Source organism: Phyllostomus discolor, chromosome 12 (assembly GCF_004126475.2).
Source record: "Phyllostomus discolor isolate MPI-MPIP mPhyDis1 chromosome 12, mPhyDis1.pri.v3, whole genome shotgun sequence".
Taxonomy (NCBI): Eukaryota; Metazoa; Chordata; class Mammalia; order Chiroptera; family Phyllostomidae; genus Phyllostomus; species Phyllostomus discolor.
Genome location: NC_040914.2, coordinates 18,041,885 through 18,062,526, shown reverse-complemented (window position 1 = coordinate 18,062,526; position 20,642 = coordinate 18,041,885). Strand labels below are relative to the sequence as shown.

Sequence of the window (20,642 nt, the reverse complement as noted above, 5' to 3'; positions counted from 1 at the left end):
AATTAATGTCTGTACAACTGCAATGCAGTGTTCCGGGTCCTTCCAACCTTGGGAAATGTGTGAACTGATAGCACCTAGAGGAGAGACAAGGCTGGGCTCACTCAATGGACCTAGATGTCCTCTCCCGGGCCCCCCCTTTTTTTATTTTAATTGTTGTTCAAGTACAGTTTTCTCTCTTTTACTCCCAGCCCAGCCCCCCACCCTCCCCTTTTTTGAAGCCCATCAACTCCACCTTATCCTTCAAGTCTCAGCTTGAAATCACTTCCTCAGGATGACCTCCTGGATTTGTACTGACCCTTCATGCTTTGATAAAAAGGGGTAATTTAGCCCTGGCTGGCATAGCTCAGTGAATTGAGCGTGGGCTGCGAACCAAAGGGTCCCCGGTTTGATTCCCAACCAGGGTACATGCCTGGGTTGTGGGCTAGGTCCCCAGTGGGGGCCGGGGCCATGTGAGAAGCAACCACACATTGATGTTTCTCTCTCTTCCTCCCTTCCCCTCTCTAAAAATAATAAGAAAATCTTTTTTCTAATTGGTACATTTATTAAAAATATAGACTAATGGTCCTGTGCTTAAATGCCGTTGCGGTTGTGTGCTGGCTTTCGTAAACATAACTAATCATGAGGAGCTCTTCAGTGAATGCATTCCAGACAGAAGTAAAAAGGTCAACAGAAATGACTGACAACACAGGGCTACTGCAGACAAAATTCTTATATAATTAATACTTGCTAGAAAATGGAATTTGACATTATTTACAATTACAGCAACATTCATGGAGGCTGAATATCACAGACATAAGAAATGTCTTTTCATACTTCCCAAATAGTTTTCTATTTTAGCTACGAAGGTCAGTTATCACAACCAAACTTGTTCGTAAGAAGCAGAAGTTTTATGTCCATTCAGTCAAAGAGTCTCTTACATCTTTCTGGGCCTATTCATTTGCAGGTTCATTTGCAGAGCAGAAACTATAACCAGGTTCTTCGTATCATGCATTCACATGTGCAGTCCAATCTTTATATGCTGTCCAATTTCTTTAAGATAAAAGGAGTGACTCGCAGCAGGGCCACATAGATGAGGAAGTTCCGTATGGAGGAAAGCACATCCTCGCGCATCTTTCATTTCATCTCCTCGGGGTCCAACTTCGGTGCGAGGCCCTCAATACGAAACATCGAGGCACCACCTCAACAGCTTCCAACTTCCCCACTCTGCTATCTCCGCGGCAGCCTTATAATAAATAAAATCTTAAACAAAAATAAAAAATGGGCATTTTATGCTAGGCAACATTCTAAGCACTTTAAACAACTCACTTGATCCTTCACAACATCTTTTGAGTAGGTTATAGTTGTTATTCTACTGAACGATGCACAGAGAGGTTGCACAGCTAGTAAGTGGTGGATTTGCGATTCAAAGCCAGACAAGTGGATGGAGGACAGTCTTTATTCTTCACAGCACTGTATCAGAGTTTGAAGTTCTATATTGTATCACCATTATCATCACACATATATGTGAGCCAATTGAAGTCAGGGACTCTGGCTAGTCCTCAGTCTAGCAAATGGCCCACAATAAATATTTGTTAATGATGTGAATGAAAGGATCCAATGCTAAATAAAGGGGATGATGGCAAACAATGGGGACAAGCATGGTATCCAAAAAGACACAGACCTTGTCCAATGACTAACTCCTACCCTTCTTTCAGATGTTAGCTCAGATGTCCCCTCTTCCAGGAGGTCCTCCCTGATCTAGCAGGCTAGGTCAGGGTCCCTGTCTAGGCCCCCATACACAGCCCCTTGGAGTCTTCATCTAAGCCCTGGCCACCCTGGGTTGTCCCTGTCTAGTGATGGGTATGGGTCTTTCTTTCCCACCAGATTGTGAGCCCCATGAGGACAGGGCTGGAACCTTCAGTCATTATTGATGTTCCTAGTACAGGTCCAGGCACAAGGCATGGGCTCAGGCAGGGTTTCCCTGAACAGACAAAGGTCCTCCCAGCTCTTCAATTCTTTCCAGTGCGCGTAAGGGCAGGTGTCAGCTGAGCAAGACAACCACAGGAAGCAGGCTTCCCTGGGGGCAGCCGCCCCCGCACACCCCACTAGCCTCTAGTCCAGAATAAATAAACAACCGAGTAAACAATTATCCGACAGAAATAAGTGCCGGCTGCCAAGATTTTCCTAAGCGCTGCCCTAGAGGCCCTGATGTTCGGGACAGGGAGTCACACCAATCCGAGAGGTAGAATAGGTACGAGGAAGGACCTGGGACTCCTGACATGCATGGGAGAGATGCACAGTCAGAAAAACCGACAAAAGACCTTTGAAAAGAGGGCGGAAGTGCTGGAGTGTATTTTCTCTCCATTTCTCAGAATCAGAAGAATCAGAGGCCGCGGGTAGCTCAGTTGGTTCAAGCATCGTCGGGATACACCAGGGTTGCGGGTTCGTTCCCAGTCAGGGCACACACAAGGAGCTGATGTTTCTCTTCTCGCTGTCTCGCTCTCTCTCGATTCAATAAATTAATATTTTTTTTAAAAAAAAGGAAGAAAGGAAGAGGAGAAAGAATCAAAGAGGGTGGGGACCAAGTCCTGCGATTGACCAGCGCATAAGTGTGTTCACAGCGCCGCCTACAATCCGATCTGAGGCAGCTACAGCTCGCTGGTACCCTGGGAGAAGTCGGACAGCGGGTAGCTCTTCCCCCATTGGCCAGGAAGGTCAGCCAATCACGAGAAAGGAGGCGGGAAGGTTCGGATTCACTGAATTATTCACTCCAAGAGTCTGACAACCAGTTCTTGACACGTAGTGGGCACGCACGGAATATCCGATGGAAGAATGGATGATGAACCTCTCAATTTCTGTAAACTTTAAAAATTGAAATATAACATGCATATCGAGAAGTGCACAAATCATCACAAGTGTACACAAAGAGAACATATGCCCATAACCAGCACCCAGGTTAAGAAGCAGTATGACCAGTGTCTCAGGAGCTGCCCCGCTCCGGTGTCCCCTATCAGTTACTCCTCTCCCCCCAACAAGAATTACTGCTCTTACTTCTATGGCTGTAGATTAGTTTCGCCTGTTTTTATACTTTATATAAGTGCAATTATATACTAAGTGGCCTCTTTTGATCAACACTGTTTGCTAGATTCATCCAGGTTACTGTGTGTAGATATAGATCGTTCATTCTCAGTGCCGTGTAGTAAGTATTCTACTGTGTTAATACCGTGATGTATTTACCGATTTTGCTCTTGGTGAGCATCTGTGTAGTTACCACATTTTAGCAGTAATGGATAGTGCTGCTATGAGCAGTCTACAGTATGTCTTTTTAAAGAGATTTTATTTAGCCCTGGCTGGCGTAGCTCAGCGGATTGAGCGCGGGCTGGGAACCAAAGTGTCCCAGGTTCGATTCCCAGTCATTGTACATGCCTGGGTTGCAGGCCATGACCCCCAGCAACCACACATTGATGTTTCTCTCTCTCTCTCTCCCTCTCTCCCTCTCTCTCTCTCTCTCTCCCCCCTCCCTTCCCCTCTGTCTGAAAAATTTCAGACAGAGGGGAAGGGAGGGGAGAAAGAGAGGGAGAGAAACATCAATGTGTGGTTACCTCTTATGCGCCCCCTGGGGACCTGGCCTGCAACCCAGGCATGTGCCCTGACTGGGACTCAAACCTGTGAACCTTTGGCTCGCAGGCATGTGCTCAATCCACTTAGCCACACCAGCCAGGGTTTAATTATTTCTAATTACACAATAATTTATAAGTTTCTTGTCCTTGCAAAAATTTTAAATGCAGTCTCCCTTGGACAACCCAAACCTGTTACACTTGCTTCTCCAGAAATGTATTTTCTTTCATCTATACCGTTACATGAATGCAGTATGGTATAGTGGCTAGAGGCATCATATCTGGAGGCAGAATGCCTGAGCTAGAATCTCAGCTCTACCATTTATTGACAAGCAATGTAACCTTGGGCAATTTACTTAACTTCTCTGTACCTCAGTTATTCCCTCGTCTGTAAAATGGTGTTGATAACATCAGTACTACCGTACAGAGTTGTTTTGAGGTTTCAATAAATGAATTGCTTAGAAAAATATCTGAAACAGAGTAGACACTATATCAGTGAGAGCGACTACTGAGATGTGAAGCTATTTCTGTAACATGAATTGTGCAACATTTTTTTTGTGTTGAAACACGAATAACATAAAATTTGCTATTTTAGCCACTTTTAGGGGTGCAGTTCAAGGGCATTAAGTACATTCACAATGTTGTTCAACCATTACCACTGTCCACTTTCAGAACTTTTTCATTCTACCAAACTGAAACTCGGTGCCCATGACACAGTAACTCCCTTTCTGCCTCCCTCCCACGCCCCAGCCCCTGATAACCTGCATTCTGCTTTCTGTTTCTATAAACTCTAGTATCTCATACACATGGAATCATATAACATTTGTCCTTTTGTGTCTAGCTTATTACATTTAACCTGAAGTTTTTGAAGCTCATCCATGCTATAGCATGTACCAGAACGCTATTAGTTTTTAAGGTTAAATAATGTTCCGTTGTGTGTATGTACTAAGTTTTGTTTCTCCATTCATCTGCTGTTGGACAATTGGGTTTTGGGCTACTGTAACACTGCTATGAATATTGGTGTACAAGTATCTAGGTAAGTCTGTGTGTTCAGTGGTTTGGGTTATGTATCTAGTAATAAAATTGCTAGATCAGCTGGTAATTTCATATTTAACTTTTCTGAGGAATCACCAAACTGTTTTTTACAGCTGATGAACCACTTTACATTCCCACCCCGATGTATGAAGGTTCACATTACTCCACATCCTCGCCAACACTTGTTTACTGTGGGGGCGGGTGGAGAGAAATAAGAGCCATCCTAAAGGCTGTGAAGTGGTAGCTCACTGTAGTTTTGATTTGCAATTTCCCAAAGACTAGTGATGTTGAGCATCTTTTCATGTGCTTATTGCCATTTGTAGATATTCTCTGGGAAATTGTCTATTCAAGTCCCTTGCCCATTTTTTGAAATGGATTGTTTGTTGTTGTTGTTGAGTTGTAGTTCTTTGTATACTCTGGATATTAATCCTTATCCGATACGTACTTTGCAAATATTTTATCCCATTCTATGGGTTGTCTTTTCATTCTCTTGATAGTGTCCTCTGGTGGATAAAAGTTTTAAGTTTTCACAAAGTTTCATTTATTTTCTCTTTTGTTGCTTATGCTTTTAGCATCATATAAATCATATAACTTTTGAAAAGAAAAGTGTGGCAGACATTAGCCAAGCGGTCAAACTCAATCTCAACCAGGATGAGACAGGTCAACATCTCATGCCCCCAGTAGGATGCTCTGAGAAGGATACAACGTTGCTTCTGTGATATTCCCGCCAAAAAGTGTCAAACCTAGATCTAATTATGAGGAAACTTCACGCAAGCCCAAATTAAGGGACATTTTGCAAAATAACTGATGTGGGCTCTTCAAAAATGCTAATGTCTTGAAGCAATGAGGAGGTGAAGAACATGACAATTAAATGCAACCTGTGACCCTGGATTGGATTCTGGAACAGAGAAATATGTAAGGAATATCACTGAACTGATGCAGGACATTTTTAAAAAGATTGTATTTATTTATTTTTATTTTTTATTTTTTTGAAAGAGGGGAAAGGAGGGAGAGAGGGAGAGAAACATCAATGTGTGCTTGCCTCTTGCATGCCCTCTACTGGGGACCTGTTCTGAAACCCAGGCATGTGCCCTGACTGGGAATTGAACCAGTGACCCCTGGTTCACAGACTGGCACTCAATCCACTGAGCAACACTGCCCAGGGTGACAGGGTGTTACTTTTGAGGCAAGGTCATAAAAGACATTGCAGCTTCTGCCTTGCCCTTCCTCGGATCATTCACTGTGAGGAAAACAGCTGCCACGTTAGGACACTTACATGTCCTTGCCCAGTGGTCCCCCTGGTGAGGCCTTCAAATAGCCAGTGTTCATCAGCCAGCTTTCTGAGTAAGCAGCTTGATGAGAGACTCTAGGCTAGAACCACCCAGCAAAGCTGCTCCCAAATTCCTGCCCCACGGGAACTGTGTGAGATAAAAAATGTCAACTGTTGTTTGCTAAGTAATTTTTTTTAATTTACATAATGTCTTGAACTATTTCCCCTGAGTGCTGTCTGGGATGGGGATAGTGTCTGTCTTTCTGTTCATTCATTTATTCAGTAAATATTTCTCGAACACCAGACCGGTGCCAGGCACTAGGCTAAGCACTGGGGATCGGGGTTGGGACTAATTTGAAGCAAACAAGGTGTCCAGAGAACAAACATCAAGGAAATGCTCACTTTTAGGCTCATGTGAGGGCTAGACCAGCACCTAAGTGTGAGTGCCTTTTAAAATTTTCCACCCTGGGTACCTTACTTACTTCACCCAGGTCCCAACCCCACTGGAGACTGAGTAGGCAAATAATGGTCACTGGCCTCTTTTTGCCATTGCAATTATTCAATAGTTTTGTGTTGGTTCTTCTGTCAATACCACACTTTACATTGTTCTAGGGTATGCTTTGTTTTTATTAGGGCAAGTCTTCCTTCAGTATCAACAGTAATATCCTTGTTAGGTGCTTCTGTGGGCCATATTGTATTCTAGGTAGTATGGATGCAGTTAACAGACAACGTTGCTACCCTCAACAGCTTACCACGTAATGGGAGATCTAGACCACACACAGGCACCAAATGAAATCATTACAAGTTGTAATAAAGCCTATTAAAATTAAACTAACTGGCCCTGGCTGGTGTGGTTCAGTGGATTGAGCACCAGCCTTCGAATCAAAGGATTGCTGGTTCAATTCCCAGTCAGGACATATGCCTGGGTTGTGGGCCGGGTCTCCAATGGGCGCATGCGAGAGGCAACCACAAATCGATGTTTCTCTCTTTCTCCCTCCCTTCCCACATGTCTAAAAAAATAAATAAAATCTTAAAAAATAAACTAACTGCTTGCCTACAGAATTTTGGGAGAAGGGGAGGGAAACTTTGTGTGTAGGGTCCTCTAAACAATCTGTGGTGATAACGTTTACACTAAAGAAAGAAAAGAAGTCAGATTTAGAATGAACGGGGGAAGGTCTTCCAAGTAATAGCAAGCGCAAAGTAAAGGCACGAATTGGGAAAGCCCTTGGTGTATTCGAGTAGCTTAAAGAAGACTGTTCCTCTGGATAGGAAGTAAGAAGACCCCAACTACCTGATGTATGTTAAAGATGAACTTATGATGTTAACTGATATTTATTGAGCACTTACTATGTGTCAAGCACTGTGGTAAGTACTTTCGAAACTTGTCAAAGCTTTTGAACGATCATACCGAGGTGACCCTTGGATCTCTCCTGTTTTACAGAGGAATTGAAAGAAGTTGCTGGCCCAAAGTCACACAACTAGGAAATGCAACGGCAGGATTTGCACACAACTCTAGCTTCCAAATTCACGCTCTTAAACTACTGTCCGTCTTCCACAGAGAAACACTCAACATATTTTAAACAAAGTACTGGTTGAGCACAGAAAGGCAGTAACATTTCCAGGTCCTTACTACCCTCGCCCTGGCCCGCAGTTTTTAGTTAAAACTACGATTCCCAGCATGTCCTTCTCACCTTGGAGGTGGGGCCAGTGGAACTACATTTCCCAGAATGCAATGTTCACCTTGCTGGCTGCCACGCATTTCGGGAATTGTAGTCCTCCGGAGAGACATGCCCCCCCCCCCCCCCCCCCCCGACCCCAATACCCCACCCACAAATCCTAGCAGGCATTCCCGCGCTGGGAAAAACGGGCAGTCGCGCAGCATTGCGGGAAGAAGGGCCGTCTTTTTATCCCGGCTTGCCATCCGGACGCCCAAACCCATTTTCGGACTACAATTCCCAGCGGGCTGTGCGCGAGAGAGCAAGAAGGTTTTTCTGCCGGAAGTCCGCTCTAGCCCTGGGTCCCCCAACTGCTATCGGAGCTGGAGCAGCCCAGTCGCCGAGGGACCAGGGCAGCTGGGGTCCGGACGGGGGTCGCCATGGTAACGGGGGCACGCTCAAGTTGGGGACTAGAGAAGGGTGGGTCCACGTGCAAAAAAAGAGGCTCGGTCGGGTACTGACCAGCGCCCCCGTCGCTGTACGATGGTCTGGGCCGGGCGCGGGCTGTCGGCATTGGGGCCGATCAAAGGCCGGGAACCGGAGAACTGAGCGATGATTCTATGTGTGGGGGTTACATTGGGGTTCTGAAGGCTAGGGGTCATTGGAGATCAGGTGGCAAGGGGAGAGGGCTGTACGAGTGGATGACGTTGGAGGTGATGGTGGGGCTTGAAACTGGGAGGCAATGTCTTGGAGGTAGGAAAACGGAATTGGAGGTGGGGAAGGCGATTCCCAAGAAGAGGACCCTCTGGGAGTATGGCAGGAGCGTAGAAGAAGAATGAGAGAAGTCACCGACCTCGGAACAGAAGAGAAGGGGTCTCTAGAGGCAGGAAGCTGGCATTGCAGGCGAAGAGGTGGTGTTTCAACGGGTGAGGTACTACCGATGAGAGACTGGGAAGTAGACCACTGCAGGGATGGGCCTTTAGAATCGGGGAAACTGCTGGAAGGGGAAGGAAGAAGGCTTGGAAGTGGGGAATGGATAATAGAAATGAATGGGGTGCAATGTAACAGGTCTTTCAATGGGGGGAGATGAGATGGGGGGTCGGAGTGGGCCTGGAAGTGAGAGAAAGATGGATGGGGCTTTTGGAGCAAGGACTGGGTGTTGGATTTGGCACCGGACCCCTGGGATGGGGCTTTGAATCATAAGAAAGGATTCTTTGGGCAGGGAGCCGGGAAAAGAGATGAATGCGGGTGGGTGTCAGAACAGCTCTCCCTCAACTGTGTAGGGTTGCTTCTAGCTCTCCTTTCCGAATGCCCCATATATCTCCACTCTGTGTGTCAAGCCACAGCCTGCCTGGTGTGGAGCCACCCCACCCCCACCCATGCCCATTTCCTTTCTGCTCCGACCCCTGTCCTGCTAGGAAGTGGTTTTCTCTGGCTCAGCAGAAGGGGTTCTTGGAAGGAGAGTGTAATATCCTGTTCCCAGCCCGCTTGATTGGTTGGGCAAGGGGAGGAGAGTATGTGGAGAATGAGACCCAGGAAAGAGAGTGGACTCTCCTGAAAGGGTAGAGGCTCCCACAAGGCAGGGTAAGGGTGTTCAGAGCGAAGTCCCTGGGCTCCCAGCTCTGCTTGCTGGCTCTGAGACTCTTTTGTCTGAGCTTCAGTTTCTTTATCTATAAAATGGGCATACGCGTGCCTTCCTCAAGTAGAGCTGGGCCTAAGGCAGCCTTCCTGGCTGGGTGAACTTGGGCCATGGTTTTCTCAGTCAAAATAATGAATTACAATACTACCGAGAACTAATACTTACATTTCACATAGTCTATGCTAGTCAGTGTACTATATCCCTTATGTTTATTAACCTGTGCAACAGCCTTATAAGGGAGGGACTCTCATTATGTCCATTCTAAGAAGGGAAAACTAAGGCCCAAAGAAGTTAAGTGACTTGCCCATGGACACACAGCGAGCAATGCCAGGATTCACTCAGACTCCAGAGTTTGTGTTCTTAGCCACCTGGTCACATACACCTCGGTCATAATCATAGTTAATGTTGTCGAGTGCTCAGTGTAATAGGCAGCCTGCTGAGCACTTGTTCAGTTTCACAGTAGTCCTGTGACAGTTGACCTGGCATTTCAGAATCAAAAAACCCACACAATTTCTGGCCATCACTGATGATGATCATGGCTGACCCCGTGTTCATAATCTGAGCCAGGCACCGTTCTGGGTACTTTTTATAGATTGTACACCCCTCATCACAGCCTCACGTGGCCCTATTTTCTAAGTGGGTAAACTAAGGCACCAAGCAGTTAAGACACTTAAGAAGTGGCAGATGCTTTGGCAAATAGCTTAGCAGTTCCTGAAAAAGTTTGGTATGACCCAGCAATTCCACTCCTAGGTATCTGTCCAAGAGAAGTGAAAACTTACGACCACCTAAAAACTTGTACATGAATGTCCATAGCAGCATTATTTGTAAGCACCAGAAAGTGTAACCAACCCAAATGTCCACCCACGGACAGATGGACAAACAGAATGAGGTCTAGCCATAATGTAGGGTGCTATTCAGCCGCAAAAAGGAATGCAGTGCTGGTCCGAGGTGCAGCACAGATGAGCTTCGGAAACGTCATGCTGAGGGAGAGAAGCCAGACACAGGCCACACGCTGTGTGATCCCACTTACAGGAAATTCCAGGATAGGCAAACACATGGGGACAGAGAGACTAGTTGTTGCTGTGGGCTGAGGGGCGACAATGATTGCTAATGGGTGGGGATAGTGGCGATTTTGGCACTGTTGTATCAATATATTAAAAACCATTGAACTGTGTACATTTTGCATGTCTATGGTATGTGAATTATATCTCAATTTTTAAAAATAAGTAGAAAGAAGTTGATGTTGCCGGGACTCCTACCAAAAAAGCCTGAAACTCCAACATTTACTGAATGCCTGCTATGTGTACGCCACTGAACTATCTTTATAAACTTATTTAACCTGCACAACAGCCTGATAAGATGGATCTTCTAAGGAAACTTGTTTTGCCTGGGTAGGGGGGGAATGGATGCTTGGGGAGGCAGATCTTTTGACCAAGGTCAGGCAGGCAGGAGGTGGCGGAGCCTCGGAATCGGGACCCTGGAGTTCCGAGGTGGCTGCTCTGTGAGAGAGTAATCACTCTCTGGGGTGTTGGAGGGACCCAGGATGGGAGCAGGGGGCCAGGCCAGCCAGGCTGGGCCCTGGGGAAGGCAGGCAGCAGGGAGGTGTGCATCTTTTCTCCCTGGTGGGGATGGGTGGAGCTGGTGGGTGTGTGTAGCCCTGTCCCTTGCTCCCTGCCTCTCTCACTTCCTCCTCCCTTTGCTGCCCCCAGATCCGATTCATCCTCATCCAGAACAGGGCAGGTAAGACGCGCCTGGCCAAGTGGTACATGCAGTTTGATGATGATGAGAAACAGAAGCTGATCGAGGAGGTGCACGCTGTGGTCACTGTCCGAGATGCCAAGCACACCAATTTTGTGGAGGTGATGGACCCCCGCCCCCACCCCCCAACCCCCATGCCACCCTACCTCCTTTCACCCCTCCTGCCCAGCTCAGCCTGTGCATGCTATAGCCCCTCAGATCCTCTTTCCTTCCCAGATTCATTCATTCATTCATTCATTCATTCACCCAAGACGCTCCTGGCTCGCAGTCTCCCTTTTTTATGGTACTTGGCATTGTGAAAATTTTCAGACATATAGATCAGTACAGGGAGGGAGAAGTTGACTGAAGATTCATGGCCCCACTGCCTAGATTTAATTAGTATTAATATTTTGCCTTTTCTCTTTCTGGGGGTGGCTGAAGAATTTGGGGGTGCCATTTATTTATTTATTTATTTATTCATTCATTCATTACTTTTAGAGAGAGAGAGAAAGGGAGAGAGGAGGGGAGATAAAGAGAAATATCAACTGGTTGCCTTTTTGTATGTGCCCCAACGAGGGATCGAATCCACAACCTGGGTATGTGCCCTGACTGGGAATTGAACCTATGACTCTTTGTTCTATGGGACAATGCTCCAACCAACTGAGCCACACTGTTCAGGGCTTTTAGGTGCCTTTTAAAAGTCACTATAAAATGTTCAAACACCCAAAACTATAGAGAATACTATAACAAACCATCCCTTACAGTAGCATTTGAAATTAAGTTATAGTCAACATGTTATTTCAGGTTACATCTTGGAAAATAAAGACCTTTCTTTACATTGCCACAGTATTTTTTTTTTTTTAAATCCTGCCCTGGCTGGTGTGGCTCAGTGGATTGAGTGCCAGCCTATCAACCAAAGGGTTCCCAGTTTAATTCCTAGTCAGGGCACATGCCCAGGTTGCCGGCCAGGTCCCCAGTAAGGGGCATGTGAGAGGCAACCACACATTGATATTTCTTTCCCTATCTTTCTCCCTCCCTTCCCCTCTTTCTACAAATAAATAAACAAAATCTTTTTTTAAAGTTTTTTAAAATTCTCACCTGAAGATATGTTTACTGATTTTAGAGAGAGGAAGGGAGAGAGAGAGGGAGAGAGAGAGAAAGAGAAACATTGATCGGTTGTTTCCCATACACACCCCGACTGGGGATGGAACCTGCAACCTAGGTGTGTGCCCTGACCAGGAGTCGGACCTTCATGTTTTTGGTGTACAGGATGACGCTTCGACCAACCGAGCTACCTGGCCAGGGCACATTGCCACAATATTATTAGCAGACCTGGTAGAATTCATCATACTTCCTTAATATTACTCTATTACCCACTGAACATTTAAATTTCCCATACGTTGTCAATGCTGATGGTTCAAAGCCAGTTGGAGGTCTCACCTTGCTGTGGTTGCTGTGTCTCTTCGGTTTCTTCATCAAGAAATCTCCACCTTTAATTCCCCTGGTGTTAGTCCGTTTAAGACACCAGGCTGATTGATTGTCCTGCAGAATCCAACAAATATTTATTGAGAGGCTGCTGTGTGCCAGGCGCTGTCCTAGACGCTGGGGACACTGCAGCAGACTTAACAGATACAACTGAGCCCCGCCCTCAGCCGGTGGTGAAGACACAGGGAGTCAGGCGGGCATAGGGGCCAGGACCTGAACGCAGAGTCTGTGGGGGGTGGAAGCGCTGGGGTATGTGCCCTGGGGTTGGAATGCAGCTTTGAATGGCCTGCTCAGAAAATCCTCATTGAAGAGGTGACATCTGAGCCCAGACCTAAAGGACTAAAGGGGGGAAAAGACATGATACTTGAGAGAGGAACATTCCAAGCCAGGGGAAGGGGCAGGTGCCGAGGCCCTGAGGCAGGAACACACGGGGGCCTGCCTGGAATGGCAAGAAGGCCGGCCTGTCTGAGGTGGAGTGAGGGGCGGGAGGAGGTGGGGACAGAGAGACATCAGGGGCAGATGGTGCAGGGCCTTGTAGGCTGTGGGAGGACTTGGGCCCTGCCTCTGAGTGACGTTTTGAGGTGAAGAGGGACTTGGGCGGAGCCCTTTGTAGGGGGCAAAAGCAGAAGGAGCAGGAAGGCTGCTGCAGGCGACGGGGACTGGCGTGGAAGCCATGGGGGTGGCGAGAAGACTTGGAGGGAGAGCCAAGGACTGGATATGGAGTGTGAGAGGGAGCAGGGCCACTGACAGGACAGTACTGTCATTTTCTGAGACAGGACAGGCTTTGGAAAGAGCAGGTGGAGATGAAGACCAGGGGTGAGGTGCCGATCTGTCCCCATCCCAATGGAGACATCCGGGAGGGAGCAGCAAGACTCACCAGGGGCGTGAGGATAGACAGGTGAGCAGAGACGAGGAGAGGTCAGAGCTGGAGGTGGGAGAGGAGGAGGGAAGCCAGGAGAGCTGGGTGTCCCAGCAGCTGAGGGGAAAGCATGTCCAGCAGGAGGACGGGCTGGCCCCTGGCTGCTGCCAGTGGAGGTCACTGGTGGCCTTGCTGAGAGCAGTGTGGCTGCAGAACAGGGGGCGCAGGAACGCTGGGGTGCCCACTCTCAGGCACCCTGATGCCAGTGCTGTGCTGGGTCCCATGCAGAGTGCTGGGAATGGACCTCTGAGGGACAGGGGGCACTCCAGGAGGCCTGCTGGTCAGAATGACACCAGGGCCTGAGCCTCAGATCCTAGTTTCCTCCTGATCCAGACCACACGTTCATTTGTTCATTTGTGCATTTGTTTGCAACCATTCCTTACATGCCTTCTCTGTGGCCAGCCCTGTGCTCAGCTCACAGTGGGGACTGAGACAGCCCGGTAAGGGACACAGACACTGCCTGTGTCCAGACAGTGCCAGCCTAGACTGGGCAGGGCTAGGATGGAGCAGCCTGGTAGGAGGAGAGCACCTGACCCAGCAGGGGGTCAGGGAGGGCTTCCTGGAGGAGGTGCAGTGGGGAATGAGCGAATTGGCCCTCCCCCCAATAAACTGGAGCATAGCATGAGGGGGAGATGTTAAATAATGTCTCTCTTACGAGATTGAGGTCAGGGCGGGCTTCCGGGAGGAGGAGACTTGTGAAGGGGAACAAGGGGACAAATAGCCAGCCAGAAGGCCCAGCCATTGAAACCTTCTTCCTCTTGTTTATTCATTAATGCACATTCCTCGGCACCGGTGTTAGTTCCCTGTTCCTGCTGTAACAATCCACCGCACACTTAGTGGTGTACAGTGACATGAACTAGTAGTTCCTGAGGTCCAGTGCCTGACATGCGTGAGCAGGGCCAGCTCCCGGAGGCTCCAGGGTAGAAGGCATCTATCTCCTTGCCTTGTCAGCCGCCGGGGTTCCTCAGAGCCAGCAGCGTAGCATCTTCAAATCTCCTGACTCATTTCTCCTGCCTTCCTCTTTCCCTCATATGGACCCTTGTGATCACAGTGGGCCCGTTCAGACAGTCCAAGGTCATTTCCCCACCTCAAGATCCTTTGCTTAACCTCATCTGCAAAGTCCCTTTTGCCATATGACGTCACGGGAGAGTTCACAGACTCCTAGGATTAGAGTGTGGATATCCCTGAAGGTGGGGGCATGGGGACATTATTCTGTACACTGAAGCACCTATGTCCAAGTGCTTTGATGTCCGGCGCGGTGCTGGATAGTGCTGGGGACACAGTGACAGCCCCAGCCTTCCCCGTTGCAGCTCACTGTCCACGGACAGACAGACCTGCCGCTGGACAGTGACAGCTGGAGGGCTCGGGGCTGGGACAGGGCTCCGGGGGCTGGAGGAGCTCAGAGAGGGCCCCACTGCAGCCCACAGGCAGAGACCTATCTCAGTGGGCAGCAGGAGACGTGGGGGCGCAGGGCCGGCCTCTGAGCAGCCCTGAGACTGAATCATAGAGGTGAGGCTGAGGAAGGAGCCAGCAGGGTGTCCGAAGGAGAGGGAGTGTCCCAGGAAGAAGAGTGGCGTGAAGGGTTGAGCCCTACCGATAGCCCGCTGCTAAGACGGGCAGTTGGGAACTTCTCCAGATGAAGTTTTCCTGCCCTGGCCTCCCCTCCTGAACCCTCTCCCCAGAGCAGGAGTCTTCAACCACATGATCACAATCTGTATCCATTAAAAAAGAGAGGCAGAACCCTGACCACTGTGGCTCAGTGGACTGGGCGTTGTCCTGTAAACCAAAAGGTCACTGGTTCGATTCCCAGTCAGGGATCAGGGCACACACCTGGGTTGCAGGCCAGGTCCCAGGTTGGGGAGGGGGCATGTGAGAGGCAACCAATGGATGTATCTCTCACACCTCAGTGTTTCTCTCCCTCTCTTTCTCCCTCCCCTCTCTTCTCCCTAAATAAATAAAACCTTAAAAAAGAAAAGCGGAGTATGCACCCTGATGCATGCTTATTAATCCATGGATTCTGTGCAGGCATCATGGTGCTGATGTTAGAAACGAGCAAAAAAAGGATAGGCTGGGAAAGAAGAATAAAATCCAGGACACTGTCAGCCCTCGAGGCTGCTGCCAGGTGGCGCCACAGCCCTGCCCGACAAGCCGCTGCGGTTTCCTGGCGTGGACGAGCTCTGTGAGCTTTGCAGTCCAGCATGCCCGCCTGTGTCTGTGTGTGTGTCTGCCTGTCTCCTGATCTGCTCCCACACACGTTCAATCGGAGTCCACGTCCCCACCCACGCGTATTTGCTCCTGCGTTGTGTGTGTGTTACTGTAGACGTTATATTACAGCTCAGTTAAGGACGAGGCTGGGAGGGTCTTGGTTACAAGTGGTGACTCTGCTGCCTGGCACAGAGCCTGCCCCACGGTCGATGCTCAGGCAGTGTTTGTGGAATGAATGAATGAATGAATGAATGACTTGGTTCTCGGCTAAAGAATTTGACTCTTTAGAGGCAATAGGGAGCCACGGAAAGGTGGGATGGATGCTGTGGGACACGCCAGGCTCCCCCTTGGTTCTGGGCTTTTGTGGAAGCCGTTCCCTCTGCCTGGAACATTCCTGCCTGTTCATCACTGCTCATCCTCTACATCTCAGGTCGGGTGCCTCCTCTTCCAGGAAGCCCTCTAGACCACCAGGCTTAGTTAGCAGCCCCCTCTTCCAGGCTTCCACAACCCAGCCCTGCCCTCTCTGGGGATGTCTGAGGCTGACTCTGTCACCACTGGACTTTGAGCCCCAGGAGGGGAGAGCCAGGCCAGTCTCCATCATCACTGTGTCCCCAGCACAGGGCCAGACACAGAGCAGAGCCTCGGGCACCATGAGAGAAATGAAGAACTAAACATTCTGGCCCGACTCTGCCCTGCTCGCTGGGTCCTGGGCATGCCCTGTCCCTGATAGCCTCTCTGCCCCGCAGTTCCGGAACTTCAAGATCATTTACCGACGCTACGCTGGCCTCTACTTCTGCATCTGCGTGGACGTCAACGACAACAACCTGGCCTACCTGGAGGCCATCCACAACTTCGTGGAGGTGCGAGCATGCACCAGAGGGAGGGTGGGGGGGGCCCCCGGGCGGCCTTTGCTACTGGGACCAGCTCTCACCTCTCTCGAAGCCTGTATACACCACCTCGGTCTCCCCTCTGTCTCCCCTCGGCAGCAGGCCAACTCTGTCTCTCTACCCCCCTCACTGTTTCTGTCTCTCTCCGTGTTCCCGTGCTAGCCCACTCTTGTCTTTTTGCCGCCATCTATCTCCGTCCCCACCCCTCTCTGCCTGTGCGTCTCGTTTTCGTCTCTTTCTCCCTCTGCCTCGGTCCCTGTCTTCTTTGCCACCTTCTTCTATCACTGTCTGATCTTAGTGCTTGTTTCTCTCAGTTTCTCACCACCTCTGTCTCCGTCTCCCTCTCTCTCGCTCCCTCCTCTCCGTCCCGCCTTGGTCTCCGTGTTTTCCTGCCATCATGGCCTCTGCTCCTGTCTCTGTGTGTGTGTCTCTCCCTGCCCACCTCTCACCACCTCTGTCTTCCTCTCTCAGGTCTTAAACGAATATTTCCACAACGTCTGTGAACTGGACCTGGTGTTCAACTTCTACAAGGTGGGCCCCCTTGGAAGATGGGGCTGCGGGTGCCACAGGCAGGGGAGGGAGGTGCCACCTCCAGGGCTGCCCGGGGCTTCTGCTGGTGCCCCTTGCCTGGCTCAGGGCCTCGGAGCCCCCAGCTCCCAGGCGCAGAGCAGCATCTGGACGCTGTCCCTCACACCGGGTCTCCCCATACCTCCCTTCACTCAGGTTTACACGGTCGTGGACGAGATGTTCCTGGCCGGCGAGATCCGAGAGACCAGCCAGACGAAGGTGCTGAAGCAGCTGCTGATGCTGCAGTCGCTAGAGTGAGGGCTGCAAGGCCCCTCGCCCCGGCCTCCCCATCTTGCCTGCCTGCTCACTCCCCCGTCCCAGGCCTGGGGCCCACCCAGCAGCCCCCTCCCCCAGCTGCCCAGGAGGAAGGCACCCAGCTGGGTCTGGGCCACAAGGGAGGAGACTGCACCCCACTGCCTCTGGGCCCCAGCTGTGGGCGGAGGCCCCCTTGCGTGTGTCAAGTAACTGTGTTGTTGTGTGACGCTGTGAGTGTGCGTGCGTGGAGCCCCCAATAAACCTGTGGTCCCCACCCAGCCTCGTGTCCGTCTTCCTGGGGAGCCACAGGCACTCAGCACTGCCTGACATTGGTGCGGCAGTGAGTCAGTCAACAAACACTCCTCACTGTGCTGAGGAGACCGGTTCACACCAGCTCCTGCCCACGGAGGGCCCCCAAGACTGGAAGGGGTGACAGGTTTAGAAACCCAGCACTTGCCACTGAAATATTAATGTTCGTAGCTAGCACCTCAGAGCACTGAGTGCTCCCAGGCATTGTTCTAAGCATTGACTCGCCTTGACTTGCTGAATCCTCATGAAGTATGGGGGAGGGGTGGTTAGCATCCCCGTGTTTCAGGCAAGCTCAGGGAGGTTCCAAGCCTGCCCAGGGTCACAGAGCCAGGCGGTGGCTGAGCCACATTGGTTTTGAGCTAGTTTTGAGCCCAGGCGGGTGGCCCTAGCATCCTGTTTCATTTTGGTTTTGGTTTTTGTGTTGTTTTTTTTTTTAACTACTAGACTGCATGGTTGTGAGGGCGAGCGCTGAGCCTCCTGTTCAGTGGCTCCCAGCAGTGGCACTGCTGGCAGCTGAGCTGGGACAGTTCTTCACGGGAAGGACCGTCCCAGGCACAGCCAGACTGTCGGCCCTCTGGCCCCTGTGATGAAAAGACACCCCTGGCCCGTGTCTGGTGCCCTCTGGCGGCAGTGCTCCCTCCCCCACGCTCACCGAGACCAGAGTGATGGCTGCTGGCCCCAGCCATGACCATGACCGGTGCCCTTGACAGGCTGAGGCAGGCACCAGGCACGTGGTGGCCGCTCTTACCAATGTTACCCAGCCTCCCCACGTCTCGCAGCGCAGCCACGTACACGCAGGGTAGCCTTTGGGTGAGCCTCTCCACCGCCCCCGCCGCAGTCTCTTCATCTAGAAAATGGGGTGATAGCGTTCACCCTACAGGGGTGCTTGAGGATTAAATGAGTCAATCCTGGGAAAGTTTAGGGTCGTGAGCACACATTGCCTGGGCAGACATTAAGTGCCCGCTGTGTGCACGGCCCCAGCAGAGACACTGGTGACGTCTGAAGCGGTGGACAAGGAGCCCCAGCTCTGATGAGCGATGTTCTGCACGTGGGGATCTGAGGCTTGGAGGGGGGATTCCCTTATGGAGACTGTTACTGTATTCCTTCTTGCTGCTGCACCAACTCCGTGGCTTAAAGTAGCAAGGCTTCTAGACCAACTGCTCGTGCAGTGGGGAGCCATGCAGGCTGTGGCTGCAGCCCGGAGACGGGATGGGGCTGAGGCTGTCCCTTAGCAGGCCCTGGGGAAAGAGCAGTTTTGAGGAACATGCTGAGATGCTGGGGGCTGATCAGTTTCCGGTAGCTGCTATAAGGAATGACCACACGCTGGGTAGCTTCAAAGAAATGGATTCCCTCCCAGGCGTGGGGGTCGGAAGTCCAAGATCAGGGTGTGGGCAGGGCCGTAACCCCCTCCTAAGGTTCTAGGGGAGGGTCCTTCCTGGGTCCTTCCTCTCTTCTTCCTGCTTCCTGCACCGCTCCAATCTCCGCCTCCGCCTTCACACAGCCGTTTCTTCTACGCCACTTCTTCTACGTCCTCGTCTTCTCTTCTGTCCCCTGCAGGGACACTTGTCATTGGATTTAGGGACCACCAGGATAATCTAGGATGACCTCATCTCAAGACCCTTATTTTAATTACTTCTGCAAAGATAAATTTTTTTCCCAAATTAGGTCACATTCCAGGCTCCAGGACCTGGACATAGGTTTCTGGGGAGCCGCCTTCAACTCACTAATGTGAGCATGAGCCATCGGCCAGCCGAGAATGGCGACCAAGACCCCTTGGACCCACGGGCCTGCATGGGCCTGAGGCTCAGAGAGGGAAGGATGCAGGGAGCGTTTGCTTATTTGTGTATGTAACAAAGGTTTCCTGGGCACCTACTATGTGCCAGACACTGTTGTAGTACCAGGGGATGCAGCAGTGAGCAGGATAAACCCCTGCCCTCAGGGAGCTCATGTTTTCCTGAGGGTGAGGGGGCAATTACAAGTCCATGTCCAGTATGACAGGAAGTGGGGGTGCTATGGAGCCAAAGCTGAGTGAGGGGGAGGGGAGCCCCGGAGAGGGCTCTGCTGTTCTAGATGGATAGTCAGGAAAGCCTCTCTGGAGGAGGTGATATCGAGATGAAGCTGAAGGAGGTGAGAGAAAGAACCACGAGGAATTTTAGAGGAAGAGTGTCCCAAGCAGCAGAACAGCATGTGCAAAGGCCCTGAGGCAGAACACACAAGGATGCTGCTAGCCCTGGCCAGGTAGCTCAGTTGGTTAGAACATTATCCTGATTCACCGAGGTTGTGAGTTCGATCCTGGATTAAGGGCACATACAAGAATTAACCAATAAATGCATCAATAAGTGGAACAACAAATCAATATTTCTTTCTCTCTTCCTCCCTTTAAAATTAATAAAAAAATTTTAAGACTTTATTTATTTTTAGAGAGGGGAAGGGAAGGAAAAAGAGAGGGAGAGAAACATCAATGTGTGGTTGCCTCTCATGTGCCCCCTGCTGGGGACCTGGCCCACAACCCAGGCATGTACCCTGACTGGGAATTGAACCAGTGATCCTTTGGTTCTCAGGCCGGCACTCGATACACAGAGCCACACCAGCCAGGGCTGAGTTTGCCTGTTCTGAACACTTCATAGATATGGAATCATACAATGTGTGGGTCACAGGAGTGTTATGAGCTGAGGAAGGACAAGGATCTGCCAGGTCCGCTATGAGCAAGCACAGGGCGGGAACCTCCAGGGTGGAACCTGGAAGCTGGGAGGCCAATGAGGAGGTGATTACAACAGCCCAGCTAAGAGGTGACACTGGCTTGGGCCCCAGCAAAGTAGTGGAAAGAGAGAGAAGTGACCATTTTCTGGGCATACTTTGAAAGTCAGATCAGTAGGATTTGCTGACAATTTTTTAAAAATCCTCATCTAAGGATTTATTGACATCAGAGAGAAAGGAAGAGAGAGAGACATTGATATCAGAGAGAGACATCGATCTGTTGTCTCCTGACACATCCTAACTGGGGATCGAACCTGCAACCCACGTATGTGCTCTGACCAGGAATCAACCCACAACTTTTTGGAGCGTTGGTTGGGACAATGCTC

General features: G+C 50.2%; 1 protein-coding gene and 1 pseudogene across 1 annotated transcript; one reads left to right on the top strand and one right to left on the bottom strand.

Moving 5' to 3' along the window:
• Positions 1-527: 527 nt before the first annotated feature.
• Positions 528-1,218, bottom strand: LOC114511209 (annotated as a pseudogene).
• Positions 1,219-7,842: 6,624 nt separating this feature from the next.
• Positions 7,843-17,528, top strand: AP2S1 (adaptor related protein complex 2 subunit sigma 1). Its single transcript, XM_028529567.2, has 5 exons — positions 7,843-7,999; positions 10,905-11,054; positions 16,288-16,401; positions 16,900-16,959; positions 17,152-17,528. The coding sequence occupies exons 1-5, from the start codon at positions 7,997-7,999 to the stop codon at positions 17,251-17,253; spliced, it is 429 nt and encodes a 142-aa protein (XP_028385368.1). The 5' UTR covers positions 7,843-7,996; the 3' UTR covers positions 17,254-17,528.
• Positions 17,529-20,642: the final 3,114 nt, after the last annotated feature.

Coding starts and splice junctions, on each gene's coding strand:
- AP2S1 (XM_028529567.2), top strand. Junction 11,055..16,287: donor AGCACACCAATTTTGTGGAG/GTGATGGACCCC, acceptor TCTGCCCCGCAG/TTCCGGAACTTCAAGATCAT. Junction 16,960..17,151: donor TGGTGTTCAACTTCTACAAG/GTGGGCCCCCTT, acceptor CCCTTCACTCAG/GTTTACACGGTCGTGGACGA.